The following is an 18,128-nucleotide window of genomic DNA, read 5'->3' on the forward strand; positions in this document are numbered from 1 at the left end:
ATTTGTGTTTACGCTTGTATATTCATTTAAGCTGTTAGCCTGACTTGCAGCAGCTTTTACAATCAAGTTGGCAGAAAATATTTTTAATTATAAACTGAAATATTAAAGCGTGATATTTCGACAGCGCAGATTGTGAATGGATCGCCAGTTGTTGCTCCACAATGATTACGTTGGATTGAACAGTGCCGACATGACACAAGTGAGGTGGAACTTGGGCGTTATGTGTGCTAAAGCGCTGGCGAAACTTAAATTAAACGCAGAATACTAATGCAATGCTATATTATATAGCTGGATATGTAGAGTAGTGATAACAAATCCGTGAATAAGTTAGTGAAAATTTTAATTTGTGGAAGGAAGGAACTTAAAAATGTTTTGGAAGAAAATTTGCTGCTACTACAAATAATCCATATAACGCGTATTAGATATACATATGTTATTTATAGCTTTTTCAGATGATCAGTTCTTATTATTATAATTGACTTTTCTCGATACTGTGCAATGCAAAGATAATTTTAAACCCCAATTTCTGTAAGTTCCTTGGATATAATCTAAATCAGAACCACAGCGAAGATTGAGCTGTTTGAGCTTTTCATAAGATATACAAATGTATTCAAAAAGTTTAAGAACGCTTACAACTCGATACAACCTCTATCTATACCGACGACTCCAAAATGGACTGCGGAATAGAAGTGTGCATATACTCCAACAATCTCGAAATCTCTCTGCTGGTTTAGAAAACTCAGATAGCATCTTTCAAGTGGAAATACTAGGTACAGAAAAGACCCGTAGTGTTCTATAATATAACTACTGGAGGACACAGAAAACAACCATATACACGGATAGACAGGCAGCATTGCTGGCCTTGTCGGCGCCTTTTATTATCTCCAGCGTGGGTAACAATTGCAGGTAGCCTTTGAGCGCAGTTCAACTATGCTTGTCCATAATTTGGATTAACGGTCACAGGAATGCTTTCGACAACGAAAAAGCAGACGAGTTGGCCAAGTTAAGAGTCTCTTTAGATGAAACTGAGGCGGAGTTAATATCAAGCTGGCTGGAAATGATCATAATAGAGAGCTTTATACTCACTTTGAACAAATACCTCAGAGTAGATGGAAATCTTTAGCCAACTGCAAGATAATTAAGTAGATAAGACCCAAGTATGATAAATAAGTTTAAGATTTTATAACTTATTTTTGGGCTTAAAAAAAAACAGATCGAATAAGTAAAGAAATATTGAAGAAACAAAAAACGTACGAATAGTATTTATAGACTTACAGTTATTTATGGGACAAGGGTCTTTTGGAGAACATGTAGCAAAAATGGGTTTGCACTATAACAATATTTGCCACAGCTGCAAACTAAAGAGCAAACTAAACAGTAAAGAAACCGTTTTGAACTTTCTCTGTGAATGCTCAATTCTAACACAAAAAATACACAGAACCCGTCTTAGTCCAGGTAGGTATACCCTACCATATGTAGGTTTTGAGACAACTTTAGGGTGTCAATATACAAGTATTTACAGACATATAAATGGGTATATCGAATTCCGAGATTCTTACCTAATTTAAGCTTAAATGACTGGACTATCTGGCTCCAAACGTTGAATGGTTGTACACGAAAAGCATAGTTGATATAATAATTTTATTGAGAGTACCAAATGGTTTGATGGTTTGTGCGCAAAGATGAAACGAAATAGCAAAATTATAACGAATCCAGCGCTAGTTGAACCTGAAGTGACAAGACTTCTACTTACCTATCTACCACCCGTTCAAAATTAAAAAAAAAAAAAAATCTTCATCTGAGAAACGATTTATTGCAATATGAATATCAAGCGCAAATACTTCAAAAATATTTAGAGTCCATATTTTTGCTGTTTTCAAAATTTTAAATAAAATTCGTTAAAGAAATTAATATGAATAAATTAATTTTTAAAGACTGGTAGTTGATTAAAATGGCCCAGTACCTCAAACAATTTTTCATAATATTGTTTAAAGAGAGTTGTAGGCGGCAAACATTTTTTTTTTTAAATTAAAATGGGTAAGATAAGCGATAAGTTGCCACTTGTTTAAATAATTGAATTCCAATTTCCAATATGAGAATCAAACTAAATTAATTTAGAAAGAGTGGAAGTTGATAACATTTTCGGAAAAAGGTTGGCCCCTGTTCAAAAATAAACTTAACAATTTACAGTTCATGATGATTTCTGTTTATAATTTTTAAATTAAAATGGGTAAGATAGGTAAATATTTACTATGCGAATGTCGGCTTGTAGTTGATAACAATTTCGGAAAAAGGTTGCCACTTGTTTAAATAACTATTTGAATTTCAATGAAATTATTGAAGCAACATTTTATTCCACATGAGTATCAAACTCAATAAATTATCTGGCAATTCGCAATACATTTTTAAGGGAGTTGCTACCTGTCAGAGTTAAATATTCAGCGGAATTAACAAATTAAATTAGTTATCACAATATGAGTATCACATTAAAAATTTTAAACATTCCCTCACATATGAGAACTGAAACAAAAATAACGGAATTTTGGGTTTTTTAAAAAAAAATGCATTAATTTTTCAAAATTATTAAATAAAATAAAAATGGTAGTTGATAACATTTTCAGCAAAGTGTTGCGATTTGTTCAAAAATTTTAATAACGGTATTTTTTCGTTTTTTGGAAAAAATATTTATTCAATTGTCTACATTGATGTTCTCTTTAGCTCTTTCAGCTATGCGCTTTTAATGTCACCTATGCTTGTAAAAGGACGGTTCCTTAGGGTTTTATGTTTTTTTGCAATATCTGGTGAATGTGGAGACTAGGACATCGTTACAATATTGTTTTTTTTTCACAGAATTCATGAACAAATACTTTGATGCATTTTTTTTAACAAACAAAAAAAAACGTGTCTAACATTCTATAGGAATAAATTTACAGTTTAAAATTTTATCGTACTTTTCAGGTTTCAGCTCACTTATACTGTTTTATTCTTTAAATATATACATTTTTAATTCTAGGCCATGATTAGAATTTAGGAATAATCAAACTTCTATTATCGATAATTACACATCATTTTACTTTACTTTTACAGTTCTCTCGGAAGATTTTATGGATCTTGCGGTCTAATAGTCCTAATTCCTTAATATTAAAATAATATAAATTTATTTTATTCAATAATAGAAATGAAAAGCGGAAACAGTTACCATATATCCAGCGCCTCTTTAACGTCTACTATATAACTTGAAGATTCAATTTCATTTAAATGCACTCAAATATTAAGTAAAAATACAAACAGTGGGACTTTTCGTAAAATACTTCACATCACACCATAATTCCGATAATTTCGACAGAACCCAGCTTATTAAATGTCTTATTATGACTCATTATTTTCCTTTTAATTTATTTTTATATCACACGTTTGTTACGTATCATGCTGCCTGCCCTAGTTATATCCCCCAGAAAATACTAAACTCTTTTAACACTTTTTCTCTCCATAAACTTCGCCTCATTTGGCCAAAAGGTAACTAAAGTTAGAAAGGCCAAATCAATACTTCTCTATATAAATACCATAAATACAACATAACTAGTTGACATCTAAGAAAAAGTTTTTGCAAAATTTTCCACAGGACGACTCCGTCTATAAATGACACAGAAATCATAAACAATTAGAAAGTTATTTATCAATTAGCCGAAACTTTTTTATCAGCTCGAAATACCCAAAAGCAATCAATAAGGGAGAAAAAGTATAGTTTTAATATTCGAATATCAAAAGTTTGGTGAGAAATAACGAACTGCGCAAATAGCCTTAGCAGGAGGAGAATAAAGAAAATATACGAAAGACGCAGCAAAGCGAAAGTAGTAAAAATGTGGCAAGATAGGTGAGAAGGTGGTGCAGTTATAACTGATTAAACGAGCTTGAGTGTTGACAATGATAAAACAGTTCAGCCAATTTCCACCAATTTTTTTTAATGCTTCTAAAATTTTTTCTATAAATGAGATTTGACTAATTGAAGATAAAGAGAAATTCACTTATAATTTCTCACTTGGCAACCATGAAATCTGCACACAATATGCTTTCCTGCCAAAACTGGAAATTCATAGCTTCTTCTTCTTAATATTAATATTCTTACCTCTGGCGACACGAAGTAACTGGGACTCTTTTCGATCGTAATTTGTCCACGAAACGAATGTGGCATTTTCTTGCGATACCACTCCAAACCCTTCATGTAGTTCTCATCACGATCGAAGAAATGAACTTCGCCACCGGCTTTTTGTATGCGAGGATGAAGATACAGCATTTCTAGGAGAGCGCGTGTGCCACACTTTCGAACGCCGATAATGAGAGCCTGAAAAAGAGATAATTGAGAAGATGAAGAAATAAAAGTTAAAGTGAATAATTTTACAAGATTCAAAACTTGAAACAACTAACATTCAAACTTATTCACTTACCTGCGGCAATCGTCGGCTCGTTTTCGGAAAGTGCACACGATTCGAAGGAAACACCATTGGATGACTAATCTGATTCGAGGAGGGTACAGCGGCCAATGCTGCTGCCGCAGCCACAGCAGCCGCGGCGGGTTTGATGAATTCCGGCAAATGATTATTGTTGATGTTATTAGCGTTAGCGCTACCACCACCACTACCGCTCGCACTGCTCAGCAAACGCAGCCGATGACGTTCGGTGAGTACTTGTGCTGCTTGTATATTATATACGGCGCTATCGTACAGTACATGAAAGGTGAGGAATAGTGATATTAACATAACTGTTAGAAAGACTACAGCTAATTTCGGACGGGAGACACCAACAACCAGTATGCAGTCGGTGTGCGAGGCGTCAGGCCCCACTGGCCGCATTGCAGATTTTGGTAACCATCTGAAAGGAGAGTAAATGAGTGTGAAAAGTTAACTGAACAAGGAATAATCTAAGAAATTATTAACGACTAATTCTAAAATTTAATATTTATACTCTTGCAACATGTCGCTACAGAGTATAATAGTTTTATACATCTAACGGATGTACGTATCACCTAAAACTAAGCGAGATATACTATATATAAGGTTATATATATTTTTATAAATGGTAAAGATGACGAGAAAAGTTGAAATCCGGGTCTGTATGTCCGCCCATCCGTACAAACTGTAGCTTCAGCAAAAATTATGATAAAACTGGGTACACATGTTCCTTGGCAAGAAAGTAAGATAAAGTTCGTAGATAGGCGCAATCTGGCCACTACCACGCGCACAAAACACCATAAAAAAAAAATAATAAAATTTTTGAAAAAGTGGTTGTGGCCCCGCCCTCTAATAGGTTTAATGTAAATATATACCAAAGCTGAATTTAAGGAATATAATATCATCCTACTCCATACATTTGTATAATTACTGTTAAAAAGTAGGGCTGTATGATCAAATCACAAAATGGGATTGCCAAATCATTCCTTTCGGAATAATTTTTTATTCCCTTGAGGAAAAGCCCCCATATACTTAATAAAAAGATATTGTCGAAATTAAAAAGTTTTTCGTCGGGATGATTTTGTAGCACATACTTGTAAATCGGCAAATATGTCAGGTATCTTAATAAAATCAGAACAGTGTGTTTTACTAATAACGGTGTATTTTTGTGCCTAAAACTGATAAATTTCAACGAAAACTTGGCCTAGCCCCTATATAACAAATATCAGGATTTTCAAACATCCGGCTGATTTTACTCTATATGATTGGTTTTACACCTTAAAGTATTTCCTGGCTTTGATTCTTGCAAATTGCAAGAGTATAAAATGTTCGGTTGCACCCAAGCATAGATCTTCCTTACTTGTTTTTTTTTTTTTTTTGTTTTGTCGTCCAAACGCAATGAAACTATGAAGGGCAGTGTTTGTAAAATACTTACTATCATATGAATAAATTTATATTTATGATGCTAAGTGGCTAAACTTAAAGTTACTGATTTGAGAATAATAACTTTGGACTTCGTCTTTATCTTAAACAACACTTTAGACCTCAAAGCTTTTAAGCTCATAAGCGACTTTTGTGTACCATATTACATATATCTATAATTTTGCTATATTCCTCCTTTATAAACAGATTAATTAACTGAAATCGGCATTTGTACAGAAGTACACATGTTTATTATTTACCAGTCGATACGCTTCCATTATGTTAATGACTTATTAATCTATGCTCTTCACTGCTATCGAGCTGTCATTAATTCTATTAAGAACCGAAAGTCACTATTATCATTCCAAATGACAGCAGGTAAAGTAGTTAGGTGTATCCTCATTTGAATATGTGCATTTTTATGAATTAGAACAGTTGTGGTGTGTATTAGGGCGGGTAATTTCATTTTTGTTATAAAAGATTTGTTTGAAAATCTAGAAAAGCTTAAAAATACATAATTTTCTGGTTACACGCGACCTCAACGGCGTTAAAATAAAAGATTCTCCACTCCAGCAGTCAATCCCAACTTCACCGTAGATAAAATTTTAAAGGAATTCTCGTAAAACCAGAGGATATTGTACTTATAAGTATCTCCGGTCAAAACCAATTACAAATTGACAAAATGGTGGCGTGTTAAAAAAATGGGAATATTCTAAACGAAGTTTGTAACACCCAGAAGGAAGCGTCGGAGTTATTTCTATATAAAATCAATTCTGAGTCGATTTAGCCATGTCCGTCTGTCTGTCTTTTTTTGAACAGTTCAAAAACTGGTGAAAGCATCCGTCATTTTCTCTTCAAGCGGACCATTAAAACTTATTCGTAGTTAGGTGATAGAAAATTGAAAAATACATACAAACCGTACAGAAAACTGTGGATAGTGATAATTTGTCTCCTAGTAATCACCGAAGCAAACTCGAAAAATGCTATTTCGAAAATTCGAAGAAATTGTTCAGATATGGTTATAAAAAATGTATCAAACCGAAAAATCGTCGATTTCAAATCTGACATGAATTAAAACTTATAATATAATCTCCGAAAAAATTTTCTGATCAGATATTCGAACAAAAATATATTTATCTTGAAAAAAAATATAAAATGCATTAAAAGTAGATATTTATATTCTATGGTTACGTAGAAACAGCCGTCTTCTACAATTCGAATATATTTTCTTTACTTTTTTCTTCGAGCAATTCAACCTACCCTAATGCTCTGCAAGTGTATGTATTCTTAGCTTTATGTGTGTGTAATACCTGTGCGTGTGTATGCATTTGTCCGCATTGACTTTCAAACAGCTAAAAGTTTCGCAGATAAACTCAAATCCATTTGGTTAATTAATTGGCTTTATATGTGTGCTTGTTGATTGACATAATTGAAGACATTCGGGATTTAAATGAAATACGCGATTTGAAAGCGAATGCACAGGTGAACGAATATGCTATATATATATTGCCACAAGATATTTCCATTTCGGTTTGAAACTGATTTGTCATATTAATGTCAAGGTGATAGAAGATCGATGGCAGAAAGAAAGAGTAGATGCATGTAAGAATAAAGGCACACTCGTTGAGCACGCTAAGCAGATAAGTAGTTAACAAAGCGGAAATTTTCTTAATTAATAATAATAATTACGCATTTCGTTTATTATTCCTAAGTTTTTCTAATGTTCGAACGTAGAAGTCTTATGAAGTATGGCTTTTTGGCGAATGGCTTGCTTTGAAAGCTCTGTATCAGTACGAAGCATTTAAAAGAAACTTAAAAGAATTTTGCCAAAACAAAGCTTTTAAATTTAAACTGAAATTCATCAGTGTGCAAAAGCTGTATTATACCTAATCCACATCATTGATTTTTCCACCGAATTCAAAGAGTTTCTATTTCTGCAACTTTTTTCGGTGTCCAATCTTTGTAGAGGAATATGATTTTATATCATACCAAACAGATAATTCCATTATTTTATTGTATCAAAAACAGATAAACTCTCTTAGTACTATTTACGGAGTTTTTAAATGTTTTTGTCATGGCGTATACGTAACATATTCTATTCGATCGAATCTACCATTCTTTCCAAAATTTATGAGTAGTCCAAGAGATGCAGTCATATTTTACGCTTCTTTTCCAGCAGTGGCCTCATAAGCCTGTCCCGATTTTCATAAGAAAACGATGAAACAAAAAACAAAACTGTCGCATTTGGAGTTATTATAATGCACTAGCCATTGTTTAGGCGTCGTTACATCCTCAAAAATTCAAAGCTTGATCAGCTATATGGACAAGGTGACCAGTTCATTCATCTTTTTTCGCAAATGAAGACAGCCATAAAGTTACAGGGAAACGCTATAGAGAAATAATTAATGACTTTTTAGTACCTGAATTGAAGGATGTTGATGTGGATGACCCTTGGTTCCAAAAAGACGGTGCTACATTCCATATAGCCAACAAATCAAGCAGTTTATAGAAAGAAACCTTTGGTAAACGCATTATCTTGAGTCGTGGGCCTATGGCTTGACTCAAAGATCGTTCAATGCAACACCGCTTCACTACTTGGTTTTTTCGCTTTTATCCGCAGGTAAGCACGAGACGACTGCCGCCTTGGACGTAAATATTCGGCGCGATCTCGGCTGAATTTATGTAAACCTACCGAGTTAATTATCGAAATAGTTTTTAAAACATAAAGGCAAACCCTTATCTTTAAGATAAGATAAATAGATGAGGATTGCACCGCGACCTTAGGTCCATTGTGCCCTCTGTTAAGTCACAATCCCTATATGGAAACATGGATCAAAAGATCTTTATCCTGCGTCTGCAGACTACTATTAGCAGGTGTTCTGGAGTTGCAGACTCCCTGTCGCTGAACCGGTAATTTATACAAGAAGCTAGAGCCATTTGATATAAGTGCTTCTTCAGTTGGTGAAACTACTAGGTCGTTCACGACAAGCCTCCATAAAAAGGGGAGAGAACTCCACCTAGTGGGCAGCCTCCTGTAGTGCCGAGATGAATCCTGCTATTCCTTACTGTGGTTTCAGTTATTTTGGCGTACACATTTTATTTCTTCTTGAAAACCCATGTCTAAAAGGAACACACTTTCTAAACTAAACTTGAGAAAGAAATGTATAAATTCATTATTTGATATAAATGTTTCTGTTATTTAATAATATTTTAAATTTAAAGTTAACACACTAGAAACATTATACCAACCACTTGCCGGCCCAACCACTTTCTAATGGTTTAAAATTACTCTATAAAGAAATGCTGCTGCCCAAGTTGGCGAATGCACTTAAACACACATGTGAAATGTGCCTTAATCATAATTACATAATTCTCGAGGCGCACACTATGCATACATACACACATGGTGGCAACCTGTAATTATGCTGGTGTGTGTGTTGCTTAAGTGTGGCAACGTTAATGACTAAAATGTGTTTAATGTCTATAGAATGTATGTATGTATGTATGTAGAGCTGTGTAAGTTATAAAGAAGTGCAGGCTGTGATATAACTGTCTAACACATACACATATATATACAAATTTGTCTGACGTCGAAGAGTAAAAGTCACTTACAACGACACGGCAACTAGCAATTAGACAAGCGGCGCGTAGTTGAGGCTTTCAACAAACAACTTCAAAATATTTACTACAAAGGTGGCGAAGAGAGTGTGGCAAGTCTGTGAGTGTGGCAACTCTTTCAATGTGTGGGTGACTTAGTATGTATATATGTGTGTGTGGCGGCATAGTGCAAGTGCTAGAAGAACTACTTGAGGGCGACATAAAATTACAGTCGTTGCATATACATACATATAAACACTTCTTGGTTATATGTATAGGTATGTGTATGTATGTACGTACACATGGGAATGTGTAGAAAAATTGCCGCCGCACACCAAGGCAGGTATGTGTGTGTATGTGCTGCTGGAAATGAAGTCGTTCGCGCCTGTAGAACCTGGCCAAGTATCCAGCGGCATGTGGCGGCAAAGACACATGTGCCACATACTTATATGACACTTATGCAATGCAGGCACCGAGCACTTACCCACACACTAGCGCAGCTGTAAGCATACACTCAGCATTCCTGCATTGCAATTTCGCTTTTCTTTTTCCCCCCATTTAGTGGTCACAAGGAGTTTAAAGGAGCGCACAGCAACAACAACGGCAAGTACAATGCAAGAATGGTGGTTTGAAAATGAGAATGAAAATGGCAATAACAAAAACAAACACGCTAGAAGCTAGCAAATTTATTGTTGTTTTTATTATGACAAACACGGGACTTGCAAGGAGCTGTTGGTTGCAAAAAAAAAAAAAAAACATTTCAGGAAAATGAAGAGAGGTAGGAAATAAGGGAGCCGTAGAAAATAAAAGCGTAAAAGCATAAAAGAAAGTGCTGGCGCCATTATTTGCCAGCACGTGCTTATGCGCGTGAGTGTATAGGTGAAGCATGTATGTGTGTGTGTGTCCGTGTGTCTTTAGCATAATTATGCATGCATGTATGTGTGTATAAGCAAAAGAGTGCAGCTACGTGTCGGCTATGTAAAGGGGTTAATATACATTTTGCCTGGCAGCGATGACAATAACAATGCGCTGGCTCTTAGCAAGCAGCAGAGCAGCAATGGGAACACTGCCGCCGGCGAATCTCGACGACACCTTAGTCAGAGTCATCAGAAGCTGCTCGATATGCGACAACAACAGCGCGTAAGTGACTCTCAGCGGGTGAGTGTTTGTGTGAGTGTGAGTGTGTAGCAGTGACAGCCGGCTACGTCATTGCACTGTAATGGAGTCACCCAATTTGGTTGAGTCGAGCTAGCTACACAGAGCGACATACATATACATTGAGCTATATATGTATGTGCATGTATGCTGACATAAATAAATTAGTATATATATATATGCATATATATGTGTATATGGTATATATATATACCAAAATATTTCACACCTGCTGACGTAGAGAAATTGTGTCTGCTGAGCACCAACGAACCGTCGTCTAAGCGCCGATGATACAACCATCACCACACCACCACTACCACAGCCTGCGTGCACATTTTCTGGTGTTAATGGCTTTACTTTGTGCGCGCTTAGCTCCCTATTGAGGCTAAGGATGCAACATTTATTATGGAATTAATTAAACATTTAAAGCATGTTGCAGGAAGCCGTCGGTAGCTGCTACCGAGAAGAGGCGCGTCTTAGTTGCAAACGCCGCACAGTCACAGCACCTGTGCTAATGGCAAGCTGGTAAGCCACACGTAGTCAACTTAAATTCTTAAGAAAAAACAATAACAACAACAAGTGCGCATGCCAATCACTTTCACTTGCATTATTGCCGGCAATTTCGTTTATTCCCATTTTTTCATTATTCACTTTCTACCTTTTAATTTGACCGTGTTTTTTTGTCCCACCCTTTATTTGTCGTTTTCTCACCTGCAAGAGTGCAAGAATATGCGTTGCATGTCAGTTGTGACACATTGACCCAAAAAGTACATACTTTGTGTGGCAGTTTAGTATTGAGAGTGTGCGGGATCTTAAAGGAGAACATTTTAATTTTATTAATGCTTTTGATGATTTTATTGCAATTTAGTAAAGAATACTCTCAAAATATTGTATTTGTATAATTTGATAATTTCACGTATCATTTTGTCCTTTAAATAACAATTATTTTTTGGAGTTAGGTTTTTGTAGGCCCCAAAAATTAACTAAAAGTTTCATCAAACATACGATCACGCCTGAAGAAATCAAAACACTCAATCCAAGTTTCGTTCGATATTCATTAGAAGTCCAACAATCGTTGCTGGCTTGTTGGCATAGATCATCGACTGAAAGTAACTCCACAGGACATAGTCTAGCGGCGTCAAATCCCACGACCTAGGCGGCCATTTCGTAAGATAACTCGTTTACCAAACTTGGTTTTCAATGAATCGATTGTGACATTCGCTGTGGCTTGTGGCGCCGTTCTGTTGGAAACACATATTATCCAAGTCCATATCATCCAAATCAGGCCAAAAATATTCGGTTATCATTGAGCTATAGTGATTCCCAATGACGCCACCGGTTCATAAACATCACCAAACCAAAATTTTTTCGATATGTAGTGGTGACTGACCAATGACGCATATTTAGCTTATTGGCGAGGCCATTCAGCTAGAAATGAGCCTCATCGCTGAAGATGAGTTTTCGTTGAAAATCCGGATATTTTCAAGTTGTTGATCAGCCGAATTCATGAACATACGACGATTTTGGTGGTCAAGCAGCTTCAGTTCTTGTGTCAATTTGATCTGGTGAGGATGTTGGCTATGATATTTTTGCAAAATTACTCACAACTACGTCACAGAGAACGGCGCTCGCACGCTGATTTGGATCTTCTTCAATTGATGCGTTAACGACAGCAATATTCTCGACACTACGGGCAATTCTTTTTCTCACTCAAATTTTTCACTAGACGCTCAATTGTTGATCTGACAGGACGACTATTGTGTAGTATATCTTTCCATGACGAAATAGCAAACCTCACTAAAGAGAAATGTCAAATGAGCGCGGAAAAATATGGCGTCGTATGTTGTCCCATCGGTCTACTTTTGTAGCGTCCCTGTTGAAAAATCCGTTTTAACCAAGCAAAATATAACACATGTAAAATGAATATAAGTAAAGAATATTATTTAATATTATCTGTTAAATGAAACAATTATATATTCGCTCAGTTTCTGCGAGAAAAGTTTTGTGTAAGCCATCCGCAACTTTCCTATCCGTTTTTTTGAATACCAAGTGAAGTAACCCATATATTGGTCTCATCCATAGCTTACGCGGTAACGTAAAATGCAAAAACATGTAATTTAAAAACAAATAAAAGAAGTTATGAAAGTTGGTTAGGTTGGGTTATGGTACTCTTAAAGACCTTTTTTTCATTCACCCTGATTCTCGAACAGAATAGTTACCGAAAATAACGACGAATAAACATTTATTGGTATAGTCAATGCCGGATGTACTAAGAGCTGACAAAGAACTATGTATATTCCCAAGACAGATCGCCTTCCTAAGTTGAAGATTTCTTTAAAAATTAATTGACAAAAATTATTTCTTAATTAAAATATATAATATATATTATGTCAATCTCTTTCCAACTCATTTAAGTCGTTAAAATGTTTATTAAAAAGAAGAGAAATAAGGGTTTTATCGATATGTCTGGAGTACATGTATTACAACCACTAATAAAATCATAGGTTAAGATCTTCGAGTAATTGTCTAACTTCACATTATATGAAAACGAATAGTGGAGGCACATACGCCGAATCTATTAGTTCTGAAAGCATTGGAAACAAATTTGAAACTAGTACACACTGGCTACATAATTTTATTTTTTTCGATTAGATTATAAACTAGAAGTTAAGGCCTATTATTGCTAACTATTTAAAAGTTTTGACATAAAATGTTTGTACGATTGTATGGTTTATCACCTTTATCAGTCTTATTTATCACCTTTTTTAAGCCAATTTTTCTATCAAAAAACATCCTTATAAGAACAGATATCATAGTCTCTGGAAGCTTTATTCGAAAAATATGTGAATGTGAAAGCAATTTGAAGCTTAATTCATGCAGCATTACCACTATACTTTCCAGAGAGCTTTCGCATTCGCAGCTTTTTTGGATGATAACTTGATTTATGTTCATCCAATATTATTTGGTAGATTTTTCTTATGGTTTTGTCTAAAACAATCTCTGTTGGACATCCACTTGTTTTCTTGTGTTCGGTACTCATTACCTATACGGAGACCAACTAACTATTTACAAATTTTTGCTTTGCTATCGCAGCCATATAATACTCATCAAGTGACCGGTATTTTTATTTTATCAAAAAAAAGTTCTCTGTTAAAATAAATATCTCTCTTTTTCCATTTTTTCTAAATGTCAAAAGTTGCGTCACTGACAAAACATCAGTTGAAATTATTGTCTGTAATATCTTGCCATTTTCAATGATGTTTAATGTTTTTAGCAGTTTAATTTTGTGACATTGGCTAACCAAAATCTGATATTTAATTTCCATGTAACAATTACAACATCCACAATTCAAATTTTTCGAAAAGCATTTAATGTCACGTGATTTGTGTATATTAATAAGCGCGTTTTTTGCTTTTGTGTCAAAATATTTTGTAGCTATGTGCTCCGATAAGCACAGAAACTTCCTACATGCACTATAACTGGAACTGCTTAAGACACGTGACCGCCAATACATTAACACATACATAAGAGTATGCATGCAACCATTCGTTCATAGTTTACGTGTTCTGCGCCGAAACTTAAAGATGTTGTGAGTCAATGTTTTCTCTATGCCAAAAGCCATTTCGTTAAGGTACGCAAAACGCTAATCCAAATTAAGTATATGCAGAGCTTAATGCATAGTGCCAAGAGGAAGCCAAGCGACGATTATGCAAAGCAGGCAATAAATAGGGCTTTTAGCTGCTATTGTGAGTCAACTAAAGTATATATAAGTATACAGCATGCAAAAAGGGATAATTGTATTACAATATATAAGTACAGTAGTTGTGAATATGTGCATATGGAAACAAAGGGGTATTAGTGTGAAACGGTATGGTAGGAAATTCTATTTGCTCCGAAAGGGAAAATAGTTTTGTGGCTCTCTTTGACATAGTGTTAGCTACAAAAGTGGTTTTAAGCAGAGATTTAAAGTTAAACTGAAAATTAAAAATAAATATAAGCAAAATAAGTTTGTTAAAAAGTTGAAAAAATGTAAGAAAAAATACATTTGACTTGCATTCTAACTTGCAAGTTGATATAACTCCTTAAGTTCCAAATGTATTCTCTGCGTGCTAAACTCTCCCACAGTCCGATTAGCTGTAGGGCATATGCTATTGGAATATAAAAACTCATATTATTTTCTAGAAATAATCCCACGTGAATGTTTTCGAATATTGCGTGTCATATAAATAAATACGATTGTAAGGTGTGAAAAGCTAGCAAAAACCGTAGCGCTCTCCGTTTACGACTTTACACTCCGTTTCTTTATTCCATTAGCTTACGACTACTGTTCTCGTGTTACCTTAAACTCAATGATACTGGTAGTTGCATGGCGATAAGCATACGATTGCGTAATGGTGTGTTACGGTGCTTAATAATAAATAATTTTCAATATGCCCTCAGGCAAAGCACTGGTACTATTACTCCGCTGCAAGGCTTTTAAGTGGCCTACACGCCAGCTAAAGTGGGCGGAGTTCAGGGAGAGTAACAGCATTTAAGTATGTCTTATTTATATATGCTTGGTTAGTTTTTAAAAAGTGGTTTTATTATTATTGTTTTTTAATTTATTTCTTTATACAATAGAGTACTACATTGGCATTGTATTCTAAATGCACGGGTTTGAGACAGGAGTTTTCGAAAATAAGCGAAATTTTAATGGAATGGAATAATAAATAAAATCTAATGATTTTGTGAGAACTGAACATCGCCAATAAGGTACTGCGAGTATAAAGTAATCAATATGGAAGTTAAGTCCGAAAAAACTTCTGTGGTCAGCCGAAAACATTATTCTCTCAGTAAATACCATCCACTAAAACAACATTAATTTTAGCCTAAAATAAACTTCAACTTCAGTATTCCGCAATTTCTTTTTTGGGAAGAAAGAAATGCAGTCAATTAGCTTATGATATGTAAGTGCTTCTTGAGCTTGCAATGGCCAGCATAGAAGGCAACAAGTAACCTGAGTTTGTGCCTTGGGTTGATTACATATTTAAATATCTTATGTTTGTAATCACCAATTAGCAATGACGCATAGCATGGAGTTGTTGCCAATATCCCTCAATACCTACTGCTTCATCCTTGTAAAGCAGCTCCTTTATAGTATGGGAACCAACAGCAATGAACAGTTCGGATACTACCATGTTGGTGAACGCTACGAGCTCATCAGCCAGTTTATTCCCGGCATGCAGATAAGGTGTCCTGCACCAATAGCGATTTGATCTCTTATGTGGAGATCACTTTAAGTCCCGCTTGACTGTAGCTGAGTATAACTATACTTTCATTGTGATAGTTACGGTCGAGGTTTATCTCTACGCCCCGACTTATATTAAAGACCTCTTCTTGGATACTTGAAAAACTACCCTAAGATATGGAGAGCTTTATGTGTGGTTTACCTCTACCAAACCCTTCTGCTGTCATTTGGAGTAGTGTGTATTTAGGTCACATGCTGTCAACATGCTGTTTATACCGCAGAGTGCAATCCAGCATGAGACCAAGAGGTTGATGAAGCTGGGCAGGGACCTACGTCTCGTAAACGGGACAGTGGTCGTCTTAAATGGATGGATGTTCAGTCCAATCCCTCTACACCATTCCTTGTCTAGGTCTATTCCCCTTTACACGATATCGCAGAGTTTTTTCAAATTTTCCTTTAGCTATTGATAAATAAAAATAACTGTTAATTTTGTGTTTTGAAAACGTTTGGTGAAGATAATAGCACTGGTAGACACATAATTTGTCACATGACAATTCTTAGGTGTTTCTAATGCAGTTTGATACCCTGAAGTCAAATCTGAAAACGGAATTTTTCTATCACCCACAGATATTCTGTAACCTGCGACTTTAGGTTTTGCAATACTACTGAGATCAAATTGAAAGGTGAATTTTTTTAATATATACTGTAAGTTGGTAGTACCGTTAGTGAAATCTATGCTAAATTTCAAGTCAAAATATTCATGAGTATTTGAAACACGCGTAGTTTTGTGAGGCTCTAAAAGTGAGTTCTTCGATTTTTACCATGTCTGAATTTACTGAACAAAAAAGTGCCATAATGCGCCATCTCATATTGCATTGGTAATTCGTGATCATTTCACCACATTTACAACTAATATCGTACCGCAACCACCGTATTCGCCTGAATTACCTTCGTGTAACTTCTGGCTATTCAGCAAATTCACATAACCACTCCGACCAATGGCCAGTACGTCAGGCACTCACTCCGGGACAAAAAAACATTACCAGTGAACCTCTAGTTGATCCTTAAAAGGTATTATTACCACTTTTACTTATTAAATTGGGTTTAATGAAGAATTTTGTTAAGACAAAGAACAGAAATGAATGAGGGTTCTTGTATCTGAAACAAAAATTTCCAAGAGTCAGTGAAGCAAAAATTGAGGGCATATTTGTGGGTCCGCAAAGGGGAAAACTAATGAAAGATGAAACATTGAAACTGAAATACGAGTGCCTTTAAAAGCGTTGTTAAAAATTTTCTTGGAAATGTGAAAGCTGACAATTACAAAGATCTTGTGACTGAACTACTTACTGTACATAAAAAAATGGCTTGCAACATGTCCCTTAAAATTCACTTTCTGGACTCCCATCTGGATTTTTCCCCGAAAATTTAGGGGCCGTAAGTGACGAACATGGGGAACGGTTCCACCAAGACATTTCTGCTATGGAGAAACGGTACCAAGGTAAGTGGAGTGCCAGTTTGCTTGCCGATTACTGCTGGACATTGTTAAGGGATACACCAAAAACATAATATTACCGAAAAACATCGACAGTAACGTTTAAGGTACTCTTTAGTTTATAAAATAATATAACAATAATATATCTATCGCTTTTTTAAACAAAAATCCTCCTAGCAAAAACATTTTGGGTGAAAGAAGGAATCTGTAGCTATTTTCTGCACTTGTGCCAATTCTTACATAATAAACACTTTGTTCTGTTCATGCCACAAAAAACAAGTGGATTTTTGTTTACCAGTGCAGTGAACACAAAACTAAAAAATTACTTTTCTTTAATATCTCATAACTATATTGATACAGATAGTTCCGGCTTTGTTACAACACTATGTAGATTCATGCAACTTTATAAGACAATGAATTTCTCTCTAAATTATAATTCCTTCCAACTAAGGTGTAGCCTAAAACTTATCAAGCCCAAAAATATTTAACCAGAAAAGAACCTAAGTTAAATATTGATTTTTTTTTAAAGCTTCCTACTAGATCCACACTCTGGACTCCACAATGCTTTAGTTTCTTTAGCCTGTCTAGAAAATCCATTTCCTGAACACCTAAAAGTTAGCCTTCGTGGTGGAGATAAGCACCATAAGTTAATTAAATTTCTGCCCAGCGTGCGACTTTTTAAAATTTGGACATAAAAGGTATTCACCAGTAGGGGCCAAATATCGACAATGCGGCTGAAGGAACAGTTCATAGGCTAAGTCCTCCAATTTGGTTGTCCTGTCATTTT

General features: G+C 35.2%; 1 protein-coding gene across 1 annotated transcript in view; it reads right to left on the reverse strand.

Annotated features, from left to right (window-relative positions):
* LOC126754955 (uncharacterized) overlaps window positions 1-18,128 on the reverse strand; it is a 209,711-nt gene that overhangs the window by 29,223 nt on the left and 162,360 nt on the right. Inside the window, exons 5-6 of the mRNA XM_050467187.1 lie at window positions 4,446-4,869; window positions 4,127-4,342 (exon numbers count right to left, since the gene is read on the reverse strand). Of these exons, the coding sequence (XP_050323144.1) occupies window positions 4,127-4,342; window positions 4,446-4,869 (640 nt within the window). The remainder of the gene's footprint in view (window positions 1-4,126; window positions 4,343-4,445; window positions 4,870-18,128) is intronic.

Source organism: Bactrocera neohumeralis, chromosome 4 (assembly GCF_024586455.1).
Source record: "Bactrocera neohumeralis isolate Rockhampton chromosome 4, APGP_CSIRO_Bneo_wtdbg2-racon-allhic-juicebox.fasta_v2, whole genome shotgun sequence".
NCBI lineage: Eukaryota > Metazoa > Arthropoda > Insecta > Diptera > Tephritidae > Bactrocera > Bactrocera neohumeralis.